The sequence below is a fragment of the Rhinoderma darwinii genome, chromosome 1 (assembly GCF_050947455.1).
Source record: "Rhinoderma darwinii isolate aRhiDar2 chromosome 1, aRhiDar2.hap1, whole genome shotgun sequence".
Classification (NCBI taxonomy): Eukaryota; Metazoa; Chordata; class Amphibia; order Anura; family Rhinodermatidae; genus Rhinoderma; species Rhinoderma darwinii.
Genome location: NC_134687.1, coordinates 623,138,782 through 623,161,762, shown reverse-complemented (window position 1 = coordinate 623,161,762; position 22,981 = coordinate 623,138,782). Strand labels below are relative to the sequence as shown.

General features: G+C 43.3%; 1 protein-coding gene across 1 annotated transcript in view; it reads right to left on the bottom strand.

Annotated features, from left to right (window-relative positions):
• The window catches only part of LOC142663481 (oncostatin-M-specific receptor subunit beta-like), an 87,498-nt gene that overhangs the window by 51,552 nt on the left and 12,965 nt on the right, over window positions 1-22,981 (bottom strand). The window contains exons 2-6 of the mRNA XM_075842154.1: window positions 6,511-6,608; window positions 5,775-5,941; window positions 5,234-5,408; window positions 4,396-4,677; window positions 1,472-1,601 (exon numbers count right to left, since the gene is read on the bottom strand). Coding sequence (XP_075698269.1) covers window positions 1,472-1,601; window positions 4,396-4,677; window positions 5,234-5,408; window positions 5,775-5,941; window positions 6,511-6,589 — 833 coding nt within the window. The 5' untranslated portion in view covers window positions 6,590-6,608. The remainder of the gene's footprint in view (window positions 1-1,471; window positions 1,602-4,395; window positions 4,678-5,233; window positions 5,409-5,774; window positions 5,942-6,510; window positions 6,609-22,981) is intronic.

Here is a 22,981-nt window from a genome sequence, read left to right as displayed (position 1 = left end):
CTTGGTTCTGGGCTGTATATATGTAATGAGCTTCGTTCTAATGCCTTGTATATCATACTGAGCTTGGTTCTGTTGCTGTTTTTAATGTACTGAGCTTGGTTCTAGTGCTGTATATATTAAATATAAAGTATATGTTAAATTTGGAGTACTGTATCAGCAAAACTAAACTGTGACTACTATAAAGATTAACCTCTTAAGGACCAGCCTATTTTGGGAGCAAGACCGAGCATTATTTTTTCACTTTGCCAAAGTCATACATTTTCTATCCTCCCTTTGAAGTAGCTGTATGTGGACTTGTCTTTTGCACGATAAGTTATTTTTTGGGTGCGCAGCTGTAGCACACCTCAGCCGTCACCTTGTGGGTACACTGGGTAGTTGTAGCGTCCATGGCCACGGGCCGTCGGGTTTACTCACCTCCCGATGGATCCGTGAGCGCTGGTCCCCATCTCCTTCCTAGGAGACGCCAGCCCTCACTTCCGCTCCGTTCTGCCATGTCCCGTAGGGTGCGCGTGCACGCTCGTGCCCGTCCTTAAAGGGCCAGCGCGCGCACATCAGGAAATCATCATCATCATCAACGGCCCATGATTTCCTGGTCTATAAGAAGGCCCCAGCCCTTCTGATCCTTGCCTGAGCGTTGTTAGTTTATCCCAGCCTGTCTTGCAAATGGTCCCTTAGTGTTTCCCGTTCCAGTTGTTACCCGTGCCCTGTTACCTGTTCCTGTATCCCGTACTGCTCTTGTTCCTGTGCCTACCAGTGTTGGAGTCGTGTCTACTGCACCTGCTATCGTTTGCCACGTCCAGTGTCTTCTGCCACATCCAGTGTCTTCTGCCACGTCTAGTGTCTTCTGCCTTGTCCAGTGTCTTCTGCCACATCGGATACTGCCCGCCATGGCTGGCGCTACCTGCTGCACCGGCCTCCATCCGTGCTGAAGCCACAGCCACCGTCTGGACTAGTTCAGGTACCCAAGCGTTACTATCTACTATTGACTTTCATATAGACCATAACCTGGTCAGCTGCCTCTCCGCTACGGCGGAGCGGCCTAGTTGGTCCACATACCCTGTGACCGTGACATTAGTACCCACTGATTCCGGTGTGGATATATCAGTCACTGAGCAGGATCGAGCATCTATTAGTGATGAATGTATTACTGCTATGAGTCATTAAGGAGTTAATCAGTAGAGAATTTTCTAACTCAAAATGACATGATGATAAAAGGTTGCGGTTCACTTTAAGGTAATTTATTGAATTCTAGCTTAATCATTTAAAAGCTCCACAGGTAACTACAGCTTTAAGTTTTCACCTTTAGAAAAACATGGCTGCTTTTTTCCACAAACAGCGCCACATCTGTCCATGGGTTGAGTCTGGTATTGCGGCTCAGCTCCATTGAAGTTAATGAGGTTCTGTTTTTGGAAAAAAGCAGCTAGGTTTTCCTAATTCTGGACGATCACTTTTAGTATTAAATTCTACTTACCAGTCTTGTAGCACATAATTGACTTTGAGAATCCCATAAAAGTTGTAGACTGCTCCAGGATTCCAGCTACATCGTAATAATCGCATATCTTGGGTTTTACATGAAAAGTGTTTTGGTTCATATGGTAATCCTGTAACAACATGTTAACAATGATCCACATGTGAAAGGATGGAGAACCCCCCCTAACAATCTCCTTAATATAAAATTTCCCTTGGGTCGGGATTTATTTAAGAAGTGTCCAACTGTATGTAATAAACACGCCATCAAATCAAAGCTTGTCACTGTGATGTTATGTCTATGTTGCCATCAAGTCACGCGGACATGTCTGGTAGTCATGATCAAATGATGTGACATCACATAGACACCACATTATCACATATGCGTAGAATCGAGGGTCGACAGGTATCGTCAGCACAGGATAGACTCTTATTATGTGCCCATATGTCTTCTACTCTGCCCAAATAGCTAGTCAATTTTGTGCTACACGATATTACGGGTTGGGACAAGGTTTGTGAGGTTTGCCATTTTATAGAAGAACGCTTGTTCACACCACATTTGGGCATTGTGTCTATACATTGGATCTATTTTCTATGTATATAATGACCATCGTGCCCAAATGTAGAGGGAACCTAGCCTAAATTTTTATATTGTCTAAATAATACTGCCATAGTATGCAAAATAACTATACGATACATTTCCAACTAAATACTGCCATATAGTGCCTACATTATACTAGCACTGAGTACCCACATAACAGTGTCTTACAGACCTATGTAACAGTACTATAGAGTGCCCTCCTAATACTTACACATAGAATCTAAATAATAGTAATATGCAGAGCCCAAATAAGATTTCTATAGAGAACCTACATAACAGTACCATACAGTGCCCTCAGAACCTACATATTAGTACCATACAGTATACTCATACTGCTTCCATATATAAACTACATAAAAGTACCATACAGTGCCCTCCTAATACTTACATATACAATCTAAATAATAGTAACATGCAGTGCCCAAATAAGATTTCCACATAGAACCTACATAATAGTACCATACAGTGCCGTCATAATACTTCCATACAGAACTGACATATTAGTGCCATACAGTACACTCATACTGCTTCCATATAGAAACTACATACAAGTACCATACAGTGCCCTCCTAATACTTCCATATACAATCTAAATAGTAGTAACATGCAGTGCCCAAATAAGATTTTCACATAGAACCTACATGATAGTACCATACAGTGCCCTCATAATACTTCCATACAGAACCTACATATTAGTAGCATACAGTTCACTCATACTGCTTCCATATAGAACCTACATAATAGTACCATTCAGTGCACTCATAATACTTCCATACAGAATCTACATAATAGTACCATACAGTGCCCACATAATACTTTCATACAGAACCTTCATAATAGTACCATACAGTGCACTCATAATACTTCCATACAGAATCTACATAATAGTACCATACAGTGCCCACATAATACTTTCATACAGAACCTTCATAATAGTACCATACAGTGCACTCATAATACTTCCATACAGAATCTACATAATAGTACCATACAGTGCACTCATAAGGGTATGTGCACACACACTAATTACGTCCGTAATTGACGGACGTATTTCGGCCGCAAGTACCGGACCGAACACAGTGCAGGGAGCCGGGCTCCTAGCATCATACTTATGTACGACGCTAGGAGTCCCTGCCTCTCCGTGGAACTACTGTCCCGTACTGAAAACATGATTACAGTACGGGACAGTTGTCCTGCAGCGAGGCAGGGACTCCTAGCGTCGTACATAAGTATGATGCTAGGAGCCCGGCTCCCTGCACTGTGTTCGGTCCGGTACTTGCGGCCGAAATACGTCCGTCAATTACCGACGTAATTAGTGTGTGTGCACATACCCTAATACTTCCATACAGAATCTACATAATAGTACCATACAGTGCACTCATAATACTTCCATACAGAATCTACCTAACGGTAAAATACAGTGCCCACATAATACTTTCATACAGAACCTACTTAACAGTACCATACAGTGCACCCATAATTCTTCCATACAGAACTTACATATTTGTACCATACAGTGCCCACATAATACTTACATACAGAACTGTCATCACGCCTGTCTGCGCCGAGCCACTCAAAGCACAAAGTGGAGGAGCAGAGGGATCTCCTGAACTTGTTGTGGGAATGGGGATAGGTGAGTATTTTTTTTTTTTAATTATGCAATATGGGGGCATTATACTGTATGGGGCAGCTGTGCAGGCATTATACTGTATGGGGCAGCTAAGGGGGTATATACTTTATGGGGCAGCTGAGGAGGCATTATACTGTATGGGGCAGTTATGGGGCATTATACTGTATGGGGCAGCTATGGGGCATTATACTGTATGGGGGCAGTTATGGAGCCAAATACTCCATGGGGCAGCTATGGGGGCATTATACTGTATGGGGGCAGCTATGGGGCTATACTGTATGGGGGCAGCTATGGGGGCATTATACTGTATTGGGGCACTTTGAAGGCATTATACTGTATGGGGCAGCTAAGGGGCTATACTGTATGGGGCAGCTATGGGGCATCATACTGTATGGGGGCGTCTGTGTAGGCATTATACTATGTGAAAGGCACTATGGGACATTATACTGTGTTGGGGCACTTTGGGGCATTGTACTGTGTAGGGGGAAGCTACGGTTCATTATACTGTGTGGGGGGTTCTATGGGTGTAATATACTGGGGGAGGCATTATAGGAGTATGTGTGGACTGAACTGGGTGTTTATGGGGATTTAGCGGGGTAACAGGCGTGGCTTAATGGAAAAAATTTGCCGCGACAAGCAACACTTTAAAGTTGGGAGGTGTGGGTAATATTACGAATGATCCATTGGCCACACTTACTACTGACAATAAGCACAGTTCCGGTAGTGACCTGATTTTCATTCTTATCGACCACACAGCGGACATTGCTTCCATCTGATTTAGTCTTCGCCACATTTTTTACAGAGATTACAAAACTGTCAGTTCCCATGTCGAGAGATCTCATCATCTTTGTAGAACCATATATCATTTGTTGTACCGTCTGAGCACGTCCAGGCAAGCAGCAAAAAGTGATATTGGACCCCTCCAGAACCACTCGTTCATGTGGGTAAATTACAGCGTGATTTCTCTCTCTATTCTGACCTGTGGGGCAAAAAAAAATATTGTGATAATGAAATAAAGGGTCTTTGGAAGTCATTGAGGCCCATGTACAAGTCATCTGGGTCAATCTTAAGATTATGTTCACCAATACCAAAATCATAAACCTGCATGACTACAGTTGCAAATATGCATCAACCATCTCATCCAGGGACCATCCTCCAGGATGAGTGCTGAGACAATGTGTTGAAGGAGCTGCGGCCAGAAATGTAAACACAGCGTGATCTCGCGATTGAAGCTGAGATCACATAGTGCAGGAAAGGGGAGAAGCTGTATGACTCTGATTGGACAGCATCATACAGACAACACAAACACTTTCCACAGAGAAAACGCAGCGTTAGCGCCCCTTTGGCTAGTATAGCCTCATTTGCATATTTAGAAAAAAAGGTCATAACGTTTAAAATAATAAACGTTTTGGAACACAATTTTCACTGGAATTATCAGCCTGGCCGCACTTAGGAGATTGGGCATTAATAAATTAGCAACCGACCCTCTTTAGGGCACCCCTGTTCTGGTTTTACACAGGACAAAACCAACTCACCATAATGGGTCTTCCATGGACTCCACTCGCTCCAGTTTATTTCAGCTGTGGGAACGTTTCCTAGAACTATGCTCCGAATACGCACAGAGTGAGAGTCACATTCCAAGGGAAGCTGGGAATCCCAAGTCCAGTTGAAAGTCATACGACTCCGGGAAAGATTATGTTTGAAATATTCCTGGAAAACATTAAAATATATGAGAACTAAGATGGGAAATCACATAAAAGATTCAGGATAAAAAAATATAATAACAAATAGACATAAGCTCGATATGTTATCTCTAGCATAACTGTCATCTATCTTCATTATATATTTATTTTCATTTAATTTTCACCTTACTTTTACTGTATAAAGTGTTAAGACTGGAAACCATCAGAAAGTAGGATAGCTGCTACTGATTATGTTATTATACTATTATATTAGATAGATAGATAGATAGATGATAGATAGATAGATAGATAGATAGATAGATAGATAGATAGATAGATAGATAGATAGATAGATAGATAGATAGATAGATAGATAGATAGCAGTACTACTTACATTTACAATGATATTCCTTTTTTCAGACCTGGCCACCTGGATATGGAACATTATGTCTATATCGGACTCATCGGGTGTTTTGCTGATATTCCAGTCCACTAGTAATCGCTGGTTCATCGGATCACTGTGAATTTCCAGGTTCACTGGTGAGATAGACGCTTCAGGCTCTAGAACAAAAAAATGCCAAGAGCCAAAACAGTCATATTCCAGATGAGATTCTCCTAAGAAGATCTTAATGGAGGTCCCTCAGAATCTGAATAATATGAGCTCAACCCATATTGAATATTTTGGGAACATAGACATTAGATCTCTACAGATCCCACCTAAACTAGAAGATGCAAGAAGTCAATAGAGGATCTGATAAAGCTGGCCATAGCCATTAGGTATGTGTTCCCAGTAACTCAATTCGGGATCTGTCCACAAATATTAAATACCTGCGGCCTCCTGAACCCCTTCCAGACATCTGCTGTATATATGGCGGAAGCCGGGAGGGAAAGTGTGGAGCGGGCTCTCGATCTGTACCTACTCCATAAGATAAGTGTGTCGCCTATTTTAATTACTACAATCCTGCTCATTTTACCCCTTAGATCCTGCGGGCAATAGCGACTGCGGTATCTTAGGCCAATATAACATTTTTAACCCACACGGTGGACACCATAATAAAAAACAAGCCACTCAATCGATGGAAAAAAAATAAATAGAATCTGGTTATACTAACCTACAGTTTAGGACTTACCTTGACAGTGCCACAGTCCAAGCTTGAGGGTCAGGAACAGGGTGACAATGACTACATGATGTCCGACACAATGGTCCATTGAAGGAAGATAAGAATATCTGAAATATAGAGCAAACTGTCAGATCAGTGCTATCTAGTCTACGTATAACCTTCTCTAGAGTCCAATTGTCCAACCTTCCCTAGGGTTCTCCTATAATCTTGGAATCTACCAGGCTTGGCAAGAAAGGGAGTAAAGAGGCTCCATGGGCGTAACAGAAGGCCGAGCAGCTCCTATGTCACCTACCAGACAAGTCTGCCCAACTCTATTCCGAAATTAAGTGCAGTTGATCACTGTGGCAGGTGAGGGAAGAATTTGGGTGAGGAGCTGCAGGAACCCATGGACCCTTTTACTGATACTTGTCATGGTGGATTAGAATAAAGAAAATGGATTAAAAATAAGAAAGTTAGGGATTGATGGGGAAGGGGCAGGGGACAACCGACCATTAAATAAAAATAATACAATTACTGGGGGAATCAGGGATAATAGAAGAATGATCGTCCATCCAGCCACTATCACTGAGGGCGGGGAGAGGGGGCACCTTCTGTAACCCTTGCCTTAAAGGTGTTGTACCAGAATCGACAATTGTAATCATCTGATAGCTTGGGGACCCGCTGCTGGGACCTACACCAGTCGTGAGAACCATGGTCCCATAGCTCCCGTTCCTCCTAACTCCACCCCCCGCAGTGAGATGGAGCTTCAATGGAGCAGTGGGCCCCTAACAATCAGACAATTATCACCTATTCTGTGTATAGATGACAATTTTCAATTCTGGGAATACCTATTTAAGGACCAAGAATGCTTGTTAGGAACCCCTTGCAGAAAGACCGATAGGTTAAACTTTGGGTGTGGGGTTGGCCTCTCAATTCTGGGCCCAAACTGGGATTTTCAAGAGTGTCAGTTTAAGAAGAATATATTATCATTGCCTAACCCTGAAGATGGTGATAGATGCTTTTAAAATGGGATCTGTCAACAGCCTGCACTGACTAAATGCTGCTTCCTTCACCGAACTCCATATCAGGGAGTGATAAAAGACTATGCACTGTATATTAATCATTCCCACCTGGGATTTGGGTGCAGGGGCGGAGGGGATTCAGTGGGTGAAATAATGTATATTTACCCTCATGTCATCTGATGAGAGATTCTATATAAATCACATACAGAATGTCACAAGTTGTAATTTCTCTGCCTATAGTATTCCTGTCCTGTCACCATGTATTAAATCTCCGGCTCAGGAAACTCTTTCGGGCACATGATGGGTATAATGTTCAATAAGGGCTATACATACTCCAAAATGCAAAAGGGCAATCATTTCCAAATGTCTTCTTTATACTCAATATGTTAATGCAATCCTCATCCCTCTGTCCTGTCTGATGTTCTGAACTCTGTTCAAAGAGATTAAAGGGTATGTTCACCTTGACAAGATTTTTTTTGTTTCACTATCCTAGTGCCTGTGAAATGGAACAAGAAGCAACTTTACAAAGAATTTAGAAAAAAAAAAATGTCCTTCCGTTTTGTTTAAACAGTTGCTATGCATACCTATGTGTCTCCATGGTAACAGACAACAAGCAGACTCTGTGTAGTCTGGTCCTGCCATCATACTGCCTTCCATCTATTTCCTACTTCTAACATTTAGTTGGTTAGCAAGAAGTAGGGAACAGATGGAAGAGCATATAACTGCAGAATCAGGCTACACAGGTCTGTACTCTGTTACCTTGGTTACGTATAGATCCGCATAGGATCTGTATACACTAAATGATAGGAGATTTTTAATAATTCTCCATTTTAAAATGCAATGGAGCAATAAGTAAAATTCGTTGTGAAGGTGGACATAGCTTTGTTGTACTTTGACATGTGACCACAGCCAGTGGCGTAGCTCTAGGGGTCACAATTGCGACCGGGCCCCTAAGCTTGGGGGACCAACAGGGCCCCCGTAGCCACACAGCTAACCGCGCTGTTCCCGCTTCCTGAATGCTGGAGCAACGGCTCCTTGCTCCAGCATTCACTCTGCCGCCAGCGGCTCGGCGCAGGCAGGCGCGATGTAGTGACGTCATCGCGCTTGTCTTCGCCGAGTCACTCACAGCACAGACCGGAGGGGAAGGATCTGCCAACCGTCGTGGGAACGGGGATAGGTAAGTAATTATGTTATTATTTTTCTATTAGGCACTATGGGGCATTATACTGGGTAGGGAAGGGGGCTGATATGGTGGCAGCTATATGAGCATTTAACTATATGAGGAGCATTATACTGTATGAGCGGCATTATACTGTGGGGGCAGCTATGGGGGGCATTATACTGGGGGGCAGCTATGGAGGGCATTATATTGTTTGGGAAGCTTTGAGGAGGCATTATACTGTGGGTGCAGCTATGGGGGGCATTATACTGTGGGGGCAGCTATGGGGGCATTAAACTGCCTGGGACATTATAATGTCAGGGCTGCTATGGGGGCAATATACTGTGGGGGTAGCTATTGGAGACATTATACTGTGTGGGGGCAGCTATGGGGGTATTATGCTGCATGCGGGCAGCTATGGGGCATTATGCTGTATGGGGGAATTTGTTTGGGTATTGTACTATATGAGGGCATCAGTGTGGGCATTATAATGTATGGGGCATCTGTGTGGGCATTATACTGTATGTGTCAGTATAACGTATGGGGGCATTATACCATATGGTGGCAGCTATGGGGGCATTTTATTGTGACAGCTGAACCGGGTGTGTATGGGCGGAGATTGTGTGGGATTAGAGACGTGGCTTAAAAGAAAAAAAATTTCCGCTGTGCGTGGCATAGATTGGTCCTCTTTGTGATACTTGAAAGTATAGCACTGTCTACAGGGAGGGCTGCATAGCCCTGTCTACAGGGGGCGCTATATAGCACTGTCTACAGGGGTGCTCTATAGCACGGTCTACAGGGGGGCTGTATAGCACTGTCTACAGGGGGGGCTGTATAGCACTGTCTACAGGAGGGGGCTGTATGGCACTATTTATGGGGAGGCACTATCTACAAGTGCGGGCTATGTGTGGCACCCAGGAGAGGGGGGTCCATTCAAAAGTTTGCTATGGGGACCAGTGTTTCCTAGTTTACGCCCCTGACTGCAGCAGCTGATTGCTGGACGCAGAAAATGAATGCTGGATGCTGCCAGTGATTGGCTGTCATGGGCATGTGTCCAGTACCCATAATACTGCCAAAGACTCAAGACAATGCTCTCTGTAATGATAATTATATTGGTCATCACCTGTATTTCCTAAAACGAGAGATCACAACTGTAAATGTTTGAACCCAATTTTAACTCTTAGACGGTAGATGACTATTATTTGTTAACCCTATTTTAGCTTTAAGTGGTCTTAAGTGAGTATTCTGATGATAGATAATTACAGTAAGTCTACAGGATATGCCAGAAATGTCTGAAAATCCCACCGCTGGGACCCCCACTGAACGGGGAACGGTTGTAGTGAGTCCCCTTTTGTAACTTAGAACCTGGCTGTAAAGAGGTTCTGCAGAGAGACTTAGGCATGTGTATGTATATGGCCCTATTTATAATAATCTATGAGGAGGGCTGTGCATTTAGGAATGTGAATTTCAGAGGCCATCTGGCCGGGGAAGTTAATAAGGCACTGTGTAGGGGGGCAATTTCTATCAGACACTGTTTATAGGACAACCTCTGGCAGGCACTGTTTGTGGGGGCAATCTATGGCAGACACTGCTTATGGGGCAACCTCTGGCAGGCACTGTATGGGGGAAATCTATGGCAGGCACTGTTTATGGGGCAACCTCTGGCAGGCACTTTTTATGTGGTGCAATCTATGGCAGGCACTATTTGTGGGCAACTTCTAGCAAAAACAGTTTATAGGGGCGAAATATGCAGGCACTGTTTATGGGGCAATCTATGCCAGGCACGGTTTATGGGGCAACCTCTCACAGGCACTTTTTATAGGGCAATCTATGTCAGACACTGTTTATGGGGCAATCTGTGGCAGTCACTGTTTATGGGCAACTGGCATTAGCTGTTTATGTGGTACTCTTTGGTTGGGGCACAGTCTATGGGGAAACTCTTTGGTACGCAATGTGTATGGGGCTATGTCTAGCTGGCATTGTATATGAGCCTACCTCTGGCAGACACTATTTATGAGGCAACCTCTGGCATGCACTGTTTATGAGGGCAATCTATGACAGACATTGTTTATTGGGTCAATCTATGGCAGGCACTATTTGTGGGGGCAATCTATGGCAGGCACTGTTTATGGGGGAAATCTATGGTAGGCACTGTTTATGATGACACTCTATGGCCTGGGTACATTCTATGAGGACACTCGTTGATAGGCAATGTGTATAGGACAATCTCTAGCAGGCACTATTTATGAGGCAATCTATGACAGGCACTGTTTATAGAGCAACCTCTGGCAGGCTATGTGTATGGGAACATCCTCTGCCAACACTGTGCATTGGGGGAAATAAAATTTTAGTATGGCCCCTCTAAGAAGCACAATCTGGCAATGTTGCTCTTCCACCAAACAAAGTTGTGCACTGCTACTCTGGATCCATAGTAAAATTGCCACTAGGGGCAGTAGTCTTGAGAACTTTCTACGCACGGGCATTTGTGAAAGGATTTTTAAGAGCAGACAACCCATATACTGTAAGTGACAATTCCACATAATTCTGCTTATATCTAAAACCAAATAAAATTGAAATCATCCTTGTTTTGGAGCCAAATGCATTTCCTTTCCAAGATGCCCTGGGGAGATGACCTGGATATACAGTGGTTTATATCAGCATCTAGTAATGAGAAAGTTATTTGGAAATTCATGTAATTCATATATAGCCAATGAACTTTCATCCGTGTCATATATTAGATACAATAATTAATATTTGACACGAGGGGTGGAGGCAATATTTTAAAAAGAAATTACAGCACATGTAAAGCTTTTTATATAAAGGTCAAGGCACTAACAGAAAAACACAATAACAAACTGACCTTATTTAAGAAAAAAATTCACAGATCCACCATTTTCTTGTGTGTAAAATGTACACCCTGGATGTACTTTGGGGTTGGATTCACATTATCCTTAAGCACCCTCGGGTACAATAAATAATTCTTAGTGGATTCTATGATGTAAGCGGCTCAGGCCTTGATGCAGCAAAACAACCCCAAACCAGGGCATTCCCACCACCATGCTTTACACTGCAGGTATTCATTTTCCTGGAGAAATGCTGTCGTTAGGTATCCCCAACTATCTCTTCTGGTCTTGTGGTCAAATAACTCTAATTCTAGCTCATCTGTCCAGAACACAGTTGGGCAGATTTACTAAAGATGTCTTCCAGCATCTTGTGTTCTGCTCTTCGGCTGATCTTACTGGGACAGCCAGGTCTGGAGAAGTTGTCAGTTGTGTGACGTCTTCTCCTCTTCTAGAGGATCTTCCGGACAGTGGAAGATTTGATGACCATTGTTTCGATGTCGATCAAATATTGACATGTCTACATATGTTAAAAATGTAGTTAAAACTTTACATGGGGTGTCCTTACTTTTTCACATGACTATATCAGCATAAATAGAGTAATAGTCTTGCCCTATATGCTAATACTCATGTTACTCCCAAGTGCTCATGGTTATGGAAGGAAAGGCTGGAAAAGCTCTGTTGGCGATGGTTTCAGATTGCGCCCCACCCCCACATGGACCCTGAGCTTCAGCATGGGAGTTGTTGGATGGACTATCATTCTTTAAATTGCCCCCAGTTCCACCTTTCCCCACCAATCCATAGCATTCATATAAAGGCATATACAGGCAGAACATTACTTTAAAAACAAAAAAATATATTGCCCTAAGCGACCATCTACTCTGCCTACTACTCGTCCTGCTCATGTATCTAACTTGTCTGGACAACCCCTTTGTTTTTGCATTATTCAATCATTTGTATACATGCTTGAAACCTCCTTCTGAGCAGTTCAGGAGAAAACATTGAGTTAAATTACATCTTTTTGTTGCTACTAGGGGGCGCTCACCTCACTGCATACTAATTTTTTTTATGGAGTTTAATGGGACCTGTATGAAACCCTATTCAGTGTGCTCCCCCTAGTGGTGGCTGTAGGCAGAGAGAATTTATCATATTGTTGTATGGCTGTGTGAAGGGAAGCTTTGGATCCGTAGCCCTGCAATAGAAAAACACCCCTAAAAAGAATTCTGGACCTATTCAGATTAAATAAAATGAAATTATAGGTACACTTTTCGGCCCTAGACCACCATTATTAACCCCTTCACCATTCTAGACAATATAATAATAAACAATATCATTATATAATATTAAATGTTAACCACTAAACCATCCTAGAACTCCAGGGAAATTACATATTAACCCATACCCATCCTAGACCACAAGGATAATGCATATTAATATTAGGCCCTTAATAAACCCTAGCCCTGCATGGATAAAATGTATCAATATCAACCCCCTTACCACCCTTGACCATCAGAGATGCTAGATATTACCCACTAAGCCAATCTAGACCACCAGGATGAAAGGAATTCAAGAAAAAGGTAAATCCCACTTATCGGCGCTGTTCCTCCCTGATGATGTGTTCGTGGCAAGTTTCGCCGGTGGGTGAACACTGACGATATTTCGTAACAAACTGAGGTCCGCGACCACAAGATGAAATATTGGCAGTTTATTGCAGTGTTTTTAAATATGTTAAAATATAAAAAGCTACGCGTTTAGAGACCGGACCGGTCTTTTCATCAAGCTCAAAACACATGGGCCCATGAGCCTAGCTTTTTATATTTTAACATTTTTAAAAACACTGCAATAAACAGCCAATATTTTATCTTGTGGTCGCTGAGCTCAGTTTGTTGTGAAATGATGTCAGTGTTCACCCACCAGCGAAACTCGCCACGAACACATCATCAGAGAAGAACAGCGCCGATAAGTGTCATTTTCCTTTTTCTTGAATTCTATTCATCCTGCCTAATGGAACCCTACGGGTTTCCGTAAGAATCCCGGGCTGCAGACCTATATATATATATATATATATATATATATATATATATATATATATATATACAGTGAAGGAAATAAGTATTTGATCCCTTGCTGAGTTTGTAAGTTTGCTCACTGTCAAAGACATGAACTGTCTAGAATTTTTAGGCTAGGTTAATTTTACCAGTGAGAGATAGATTATGTATATTAAAAAAAAAGAAAATCGCATAGTCAAAATTAGATATATTTATTTGCATTGTGCACAGAGAAATAAGTATTTGATCCCCTACCAACCATTAAGAGTTCAGCCTCCTCCAGACCAGTTACACGCTCCAAATCAACTTGGTGCCTGCATTAAAGACAGCTCTTACATGGTGACCTGTATAAAAGACTCCTGTCCACAGACTCAATTAATCAGTCTGACTCTAACCTCTACAACATGGGCAAGACCAAAGAGCTTTCTAAGGATTTCAGGGACAAGATCATAGACCTGCACAAGGCTGGAATGGGCTACAAAACCATAAGTAAGACGCTGGGTGAGAAGGAGACAACTGTTGGTGCAATAGTAAGAAAATGGAAGACATACAAAATGACTGTCAATCGACATCGATCTTGGGCTCCATTCAAAATCTCACCTCGTGGGGTATCCTTGATCCTGAGGAAGGTGAGAGCTCAGCCGAAAACTACACGGGGGGAACACTTGTTAATGATCTCAAGGCAGCTGGGACCACAGTCACCAAGAAAACCATTGGTAACACATTACGCCGTAATGGATTAAAATCCTGCAGTGCCCGCAAGGTCCCCCTGCTCAAGAAGGCACATGTACAGGCCCGTCTGAAGTTTGCAAATGAACATCTGGCTGATTCTGAGAGTGATTGGGAGAAGGTGCTGTGGTCAGATGAGACTAAAATTGAGCTCTTTGCCAATAACTCAACTCGCCGTGTTTGGAGGAAGAGAAATGCTGCCTATGACCCAAAGAACACTGTCCCCACTGTCAAGCATGGAGGTGGAAACATTATGTTTTGGGGGTGTTTCTCTGCTTAGGGCACAGGACTACTTCACCGCATCAATGGGAGAATGGATGGAGCCATGTACCGTCAAATTCTGAGTGACAACCTCCTTCCCTCCACCAGGACATTGAAAATGGCTCGTGGCTGGGTCTTCCAGCATGACAATGACCCGAAACATACAGCCAAGGCAACAAAGGAGTGGCTCAAAAAGAAGCACATTAAGGTCATGGAGTGGCCTAGCCAGTATCCAGACCTTAATCCCATCGAAAACTTATGGAGGGAGCTGAAGATCCGAGTTGCCAAGCAACAGCCTCGAAATCTTAATGATTTACAGATGATCTGCAAAGAGGAGTGGGCCAAAATTCCATCTAACATGTGTGCAAACCTCATCATCAACTACAAAAAACGTCTGACTGCTGTGCTTGCCAACAAGGGTTTTGCCACCAAGTATTAAGTCTGGTTTGTCAAAGGGATCAAATACTTATTTCTCTGTGCACAATGCAAATAAATATATATAATTTTGACAATGTGATTTTCTGTTTTTTTTTAAATATAATCTATCTCTCACTGGTAAAATTAACCCATCAGGTGAGCACCATTTCATCTCTCCTGATACCATGTTTTTATACCTCTTGGGATGATGCACCATGTGCGCCGTGTACTTTTTATCTTTCAATAAACAGTAATCTAGACCACCAGGGTTTTTACAGGAATACTATCACTAACACCTAAATCACCCTATATCAAAATGTGTGATGTAGTGCATGTGAGAAGGGCAAAGGAGGGGACGATTTCTAGTCTCTATTGTGGGCACCAGTGAACTTGGCAACCCCCTTTAAAAACCCAGTGGTTGCCCCTGACAGAGGTAAGGGTCACCCGTTCACGGCTATATGCACGGAGCCTAAGTAGAAGCTTTAAAACATGTAAATGTAAAAAAAATAGTTCTTCAGACAAAAAAGGTCAAAGAAGCACCGCATGGACCTCCCTATGAAATGCCCTTGCGAAAAACCATGGATATCTTTAATATAGGGGGGGGGGGGGTGGATTCTTGTATTTTTGTTGAAAGCAAGCAACATCAACAATGCTGACAAAAATTCTGGAGTCACGTCAGGTCAAATTCACAGTGACACTAAACTATTGGACATGAGGATCCCAAGCATCAAACCACTGGATGCCGTGTACCATAATCCACACCAAAGACCATCACGTACAAAGTAAGCAGACTCTAAGGACTGTGATACCAAACCACTAGACCCAAGAACTAGAATATCAACTCCTAACTTGTAGCCAGACTTCTGTTCACCCAGGGCAAAGATTTATTTTGCCGCTGCACTGGGTCTGCATCTAAAAATCCTTACCAGAAAAGTGTGACTTGATGGTGATCTTCCGAGCATCTAACACCTGGGGCACATACCCCTCCAATTCCCCCTAAATATGCCTCTGAACATGTGTGGTCAGGGACTACACCATGGTACAACTGAATACCAGGAAGCTTCGTATCATATCATTGTAGAAAAAGAACGAATTATCCAATACTAGATATCTAGATCTTGGCATCAACTACTGAACACCAGACACTGAGGCACCAAGGAAAACTCTACGGAAAAACATGAAGACCACCCAACTACTGGACAAGCCATTCGGTTCAGGCTAGTTCTCGCCAAGCTGTTGACTCTAGCTGATGACTTACTCCATAGTACGTGGGCTTTGAGGGTTATTGGCTAATCCCTTTTGTGCTCAACATGTAAAACAGGCAAAATCTGACTGGCATGGAACTTCCAGTGGGGTATAAAGTTGAATTATTGAATGTTTACTGTCCATTATAATACTTGGAATATTGGGTGGTTGAAAAATGGTTATTGTAAAACAGTCTTGGCCCAGACTTACAGTAAGATGCTACTTACATTATGATGGTGTTTTTGATAACATGACGGCTAAGCATGATTAAGCAGAGTCCAGAAGTATCCTGCTGAATCCTACTATGTTGAAACAATGCCCGCATTTTTTTGCACAGATGAAAAAAAAATTATTCCAGCCAAAGAAGCGAGATAAATTAATATTTATGTAAGTTTTTTTGGCCGTTTTAGCGAGATTTTGGAATCCTCTTATCATGTTCATACCACATTCTTACCACAACAGATGACAATATTCAGATACCAGTGAACATTTGTACTTCTGAATCACATGCTTAATTCCTAAAAAAAAAGTAAGACATTGCTGTTTAAAATACACTCGGCTAAAGCTCTGGCAGATTAAATAAGTGTAGTTTAGTGCTACTACTGAGGATCTCAAAAATTACCTCTTTGCTGTCCCTTTACCCCTTGACAAGAACCCTTCCCCAGTGCTAGAACAGGAATTGAGTATGCTGGCTACATATAATGTCAAGCAGCAGCTGCAAAAGCAAATTAAGGTTTTAGGGTGTATGAAAAGAAAGATAAAATCCAGGGATCCAAATATAATATTGCCCCTCTTGAAAGACCACATCTGGATAGTATATGGCATTTAGTTTTGGCTACTACTAAATACGAGCTAGAATGGCATCAAATCACTGAACAAAAGGGACAAGGTCATTAACATATTGAATATCAAGATCTTGGCATCAACCACTGAACACCAGGCACTGAGGCTCCAAAGAAACTGTACAGACAAATATGAAGACCACCCAACTAATGGACAAGCCATTCAGTTCTTACTTGTTATTGCAAAACTGGTGACTTACTCCATAATATGTTGGAATTTACCGTTATTAACCCATTTTGTTCTCTACACGGAAAACAGCCAAATTTCTAGTTTTGTAAAATGCTAGATTATTGCACGTTTACTGTCCATTATAATTCTTGGAATATCGGGTGGTTGTAAGATAGTGATTGTTAAGTCGTTTTGGCTGATCATATATCACTTATGCAGCAAGAAATATTATCATTGTCGGATGGGGACAAGCAACTGTAGTAATGATCTCTCGTCCCCATACATAACCAATCATTGCTCCTTATGAAAGGAGCAAATGAGCGCCGATCAACGAGCTGCCTCATTGATCGGCGCTCGTTTTTTCACGCCCGTATCGGGCCGTGTAATAGGACCTTACCAGGAAGATGCGGCTTATGTTAAGATGGTGTTTTTGATAACATGGTGGCTAAGCATGATTAAGAAGATTCCAGAAATATCCTGCTGACTTCTACTATGTTGCAACACTGCTCGCAATTCTTGGCACAGATGAAAACAACATGACTGGGCCGAAGAAGTGAGATGTTTATGTAATGTTTGGCCGCTTTAGTGAGATTTTGGAGTCCTCTTATCACATTTACACCAAATATCAAGATACCAGTGAACTCACCGTTCGTTTCTACTTCTGACAAAATGTTTAATTCCTTTTAAAAGTAAGACATTGCTGGGGGCGTGGCCAACGACGGACATGAGCGGTCGCATGCTTTAAGTGCTCCGTACCCAGCTAAGGTTTTCCTCTATTTATCCTGCTGAAATACCGCTATAACTTCTACCAAAACCGACCTGCATACTTACCGAAGAGGATACGCTGTCATGAACCGAACCAGGCAATCCTTGGCGGCTGAACGGCTGAAGGAATACGCTAGGGCCGTTCCACAAGATGGCGCCAGCGCATCTGCATCTTCACTGTCTCCCTCCTCAGAGCAGGAACAGCCTGAACCTCCCCCAGCTCCTGAAACAGAGCTTACTTTGGCACAAGTGTCTTCCAGATTGCTGGATGCGATTCAATTATCCACATCTTCCTTGACTGGCAGGATTGCAGAGGTAAAGTTGGATGTGGGTCTTCTGAGACAAGATTTGCAGAATTTAAGGGAAAGAGTGAGAGAGACAGAAGATTGAATCTCAGGACTTGAAGACAGAGTGGCGCCGCAGACCACTAAATTGATTCAGCTGGATAGGGTGGCTGGCCAATGGGCACAACGAGCAGACGACTTGGAAAACCGCCTTCGTCGCAATAATATAAGAATCCTGGGCTACCCGAGCGTAGTGAGGGACGTGACCCCTGCACATTCATGGAGGCCTGGTTTAAGGAAATATTACCGGACGCCATTTTGTCTTCTTCCTACACTATCGAAAGAGCGCACCGCGTGCCGGGAAGACCACCACCCCCTGGAGCTCTACCGAGACCCATGATAGCTCGTCTACTCAGCAGCAGAGATCGAGATGCCATTTTACAGGCTGCGCGCAAGCACGGAGAGATTCGTTTTCAGAATGCCACCATACTACTCTTTCCAGATTTTTCAGCTGCATTACAGAAAATGAGGGCCTCCTTCGTGCAAGTCAAGAGGAGACTCCGGGACCTACAAATATCTTACTCAATTGCGTTCCCAGCAAGATTGAGAGTCGTCCATCAAGAGAAAACTATCTTCTTCACTGATCCGGCTGAGGCAGATGAATGGCTGAGTTCGGTTGGTCGCTCGCCCCGTCGCTAACATTTGAATCATCGGGACTGTTCTATATGTATGCCATGTCCACATTGCCTGCACTTCCGGAATATCGTATGGGACTCTCAGATGAGTATGCAATGTATAGATAAGATGTCTTTTGACATAATATGCATCCTGCTGCTTGTGGCCTTACTATATATTCAACTTATACTGTGGACGCAGATTTCGCTTGGCAGGGCGGATTCGAGAGAGAAACCTGCGGTTCATCCTTTTTGTAATAGGGTTATTTCTTACATTTATGCTATATCGTGCTTTTCTCAGGTATATGATTAGAAGGAAATAACGGGATAACTGCCTTGTATAGAATCAATAGAACCTGTTGCGGGCCCCTGGCAGGGATAGATATTGAGAGGCAGTGCGTGACTCATGGCATGCTTGGATACATGTAATAGCGGTTAAAATGATTCACGTATGAGGAAACATAGTGCTGGTTTTTCTTCTGTTATTTTATAACTTGTTCACCTATATCAGATATAAGGTATATAGGTGATCCCCCGTTTACCCACAATATCACACCTGTGATATAAAGTAACTTAATAGCCTTGAAAGCTTCGGTTACAAACTGTTGGTACTGGTGTCTTGTTCTTTGCACCAGCTGTTTACCCAGAAAATTGCATTGTATTGATATGTAAGGTAATAAGTGCCATGACTTTGAATGTTTTGTCTGTAAATGTGAGAGGCCTGGGAGACTCCCATAAAAGAAATCTAATGTTTTCCTTTATCCGCAACCAAGGGCCACAATTAATATGTCTCCAGGAAACGCATCTAACTCCTCCCACTGTTCATTGCTTGAATCGCCCGTGGATACAATGGTCGGCTCACTCCACTTATAGCTCCTATTCCAGAGGGGTTTCCATTTTAGTCCATAAGTCACTTAGATGGGAACTGGACGTGGTACTAAAGGATACAGACGGCAGATGGATATTCATACATGCATGGATAGAAGGTCATCCCTTTGTGCTGATTGGACTTTATCTTCCACCACCGGCCCCCATGTCGGTACTTTATGAAGCGGCAAAGTTTGCCTCACAGTTTCCTATGGCCGGAGTGTTGTGCATGGGAGATTTCAATCTGCTGCTGGACCGGTCTATTGATAAGTTTAATTCTGGAGCGGTACTGGGGAATCCACCTGTAATCACTCCCTTGGCTGGGTTTTTGAGAGAGATGGGCTGGCTGGATATGTGGAGACAGAGATACCCTGATAAATGAGAGTTTACCTGCTTTACACCTGGGAGAAACACACTGTCTCGGATTGATCATATGTGCGGTAATCCCAAAGTATATAGTATGATGGAAATTATTTCACACTTACCCCGTGCAATGTCGGACCACTCCCCTATGCTGGTTAAGCTTACCCTCCGCCCACACATGAACAGAGGTCACAGGAAGATACACCCATTCTGGCTTACAGTGCTCGGCGCTCAAAATCGAGTACCTGACCAACTTGAAATGTTCTTTGCGGATAACCTTCCCTTTGATAATCACTCGGCCCTCTGGGATGCCCTGAAGGCATACCTTCGCGGATGTTTGCAGTTATCAATTTCCTATCATAAACGACAATCTTCCAAGATGGAACAGCTGCTGGAGAACGAATGCACCAACTTGGAGGCCGCATTCATTGCAGATCCCTCCCCAAACTCTCAACACAACTGGCTACAGAAGGGCAGAGAATACGTAAATCTTCTCCACGAAAAGACTAAACGTCGCATCTTCTTTTCTAAGCAGAGATATTTCGAGCATGGCAATCAATCCAGTAGTCTCTTGGCACATCTCATACACTGCAACTCTGCCTCTCCTGCCATATTACGTATTAAAACTTCTGAAGGGAACATGCTTCATGATAATGTGCAAATCCTCAATTGCTTTACAGACTTCTACAAGGACCTCTATAGCCCGACATTGCAGGTGTCTCCTCAGAACATCAAGGATTATTTGTCGGAAATAAATATACCCAAAATGACGGACATGCAAAGGGAGTCTATGGATGCTTCAGGAATTGACAGAAGCATTATCCTCAATGGCGAAGGGCAAAGCATCTGGCCCGGATGGCATACTGCTTGAAGTATACGTCAAATACCAGGAGCAACTCTTGCCTCAGCTACTGGAAGTCTTGAATACGTCATTTGAAAAGGGAATGTTACCGGCTTCATTCTATGACGCTACTATAATTGTACTTCTGAAACCGGACAAGTCACCGTTAGACTGCGGGTCATACAGGCCTATATCCTTGCTCAACACCGACTATAAATTATTGACCAAAGTGTTCGCGAACAGGCTGAACCTGATCATAGCAGAGCTCGTCCATCCTGACCAATCGGGATTCATACCGGGAAGGAGCACCTCGGACAACCTGAGGAGAGTACACGCGGTGGCACAAATAGCGGAACGGAACAGCAAGGATTGGGCTCTGGCTTCCCTAGATGCCGCTACGGCCTTCGACTCAGTGGAGTGGCCCTATCTCTCCAGCGTTCTCACATGCTTTGACTTTGGACCGGCCTTTGTGTCTTGGCTACAACTCATATATACTCATCCGAAAGCTACTGTGGCACTGAACGGCTTGACATCGACTTCATTTGAGCTCGGCCGTGGAACAAGGCAGGGGTGCCCTCTATCGCCACTACTCTTTGCCATGGCAATGGAACCGTTGGCGATACTTCTAAGATCAGACACAGAGCTACAAGGTATCCAGCACGCGGCAAAAGAGGATCGAATTGCCTTATATGCAGACGACATCATGCTCTTCATTTCAAGGGTGCAGTCCTCCCTTCCTAGGGCAATGAGCCCAATTAACACATTTGGAGACTATTCTGGATTGCGCATAAATTGGTCAAAGTCGTCCGTAATGTTTCTTTATCAAAACGAATCTCAACTGGTGGGCTCCACGATGGAAGGGCTGGCAGTAGTGGATCACTTCAAATATCTGGGACTGCATATTGACAGGAACGCATCGCGCTCACTTCCACTCAATGTCCATCCGCTTCTGGCTATCTTTAGAGAAAAATTCAAGGTATGGGCGGCCCTTCCCTTATTAGTCATGGGCCGTATTAATTTGATTAAAATGGTGGTACTACCAAAGAGCCTGTATGTCCTACAACATGTATGTACTCCTATACCAAAATCCTTTTTCAAACAACTGGACTCATTAATCATATCCTTCATATGGGGCCGTTCTCGATCTAAATTGGCCTTACAAAAATTACAACGCCCAAAAGAGATGGCTGGAATTGCTCTGCCAGATATCTACCTATACTACTTGGCTGGCCAACTCAAATATTTGGGCCCCTGGACACAAGCAAACCGACCGGCTGGAACTGAAAGAGTTTTACTGGAATACTCCGCGCATGAAATACTATGGCCTGTATTGTTCCATCGTGGGAACCTAGGGACACCTCTACTGCCCATTTGTCGACTAGCCTAAGGAGTGTGGAAAGCGGCGGCGGAAATTTTAGGTACCCCCACAATACCGGAGGAGACTCCATTATGGCACAATATGGACTTGAAAGCCTTGCACACCTTCCCGGACGCAGCACACTAGACAGCTGCGGGTGTACAGGTGCTCAACGATATCTATGAAAATGACACCTTTATATCCTTTGAACAGGCGCAGGAAAGATTTCGCATTCCAAGGTATCACTTCTTCAAATACCTACAACTGCGCCATCTCCTTTCCACACAGTTCCCGGCACATCGTCAGCCCATCTCCTCATATCCCCTCATCGGGGTGATCAGATCTCAGGGTCCTAAAGGACTGATCTCCACCATATACGCTCACCTCTTGGATAAAAAGGCTTCAGCGGCACCCCTACCAGCTATCTCTAAATGGGTCCAATTGATACCATCGCTAACTGAAGAGAAAATTGATGATTTACTGCAATCTCACTTACATGTGTCGCCGGCGGCTAATAACAAGCTCATTCAGTTATACTACATACATCAAGCCTATCTAACGCCTATTCGACTGTTTAAAATGCACTGTATAGCGGAACCTGCCTGTCCTAAATGCTCA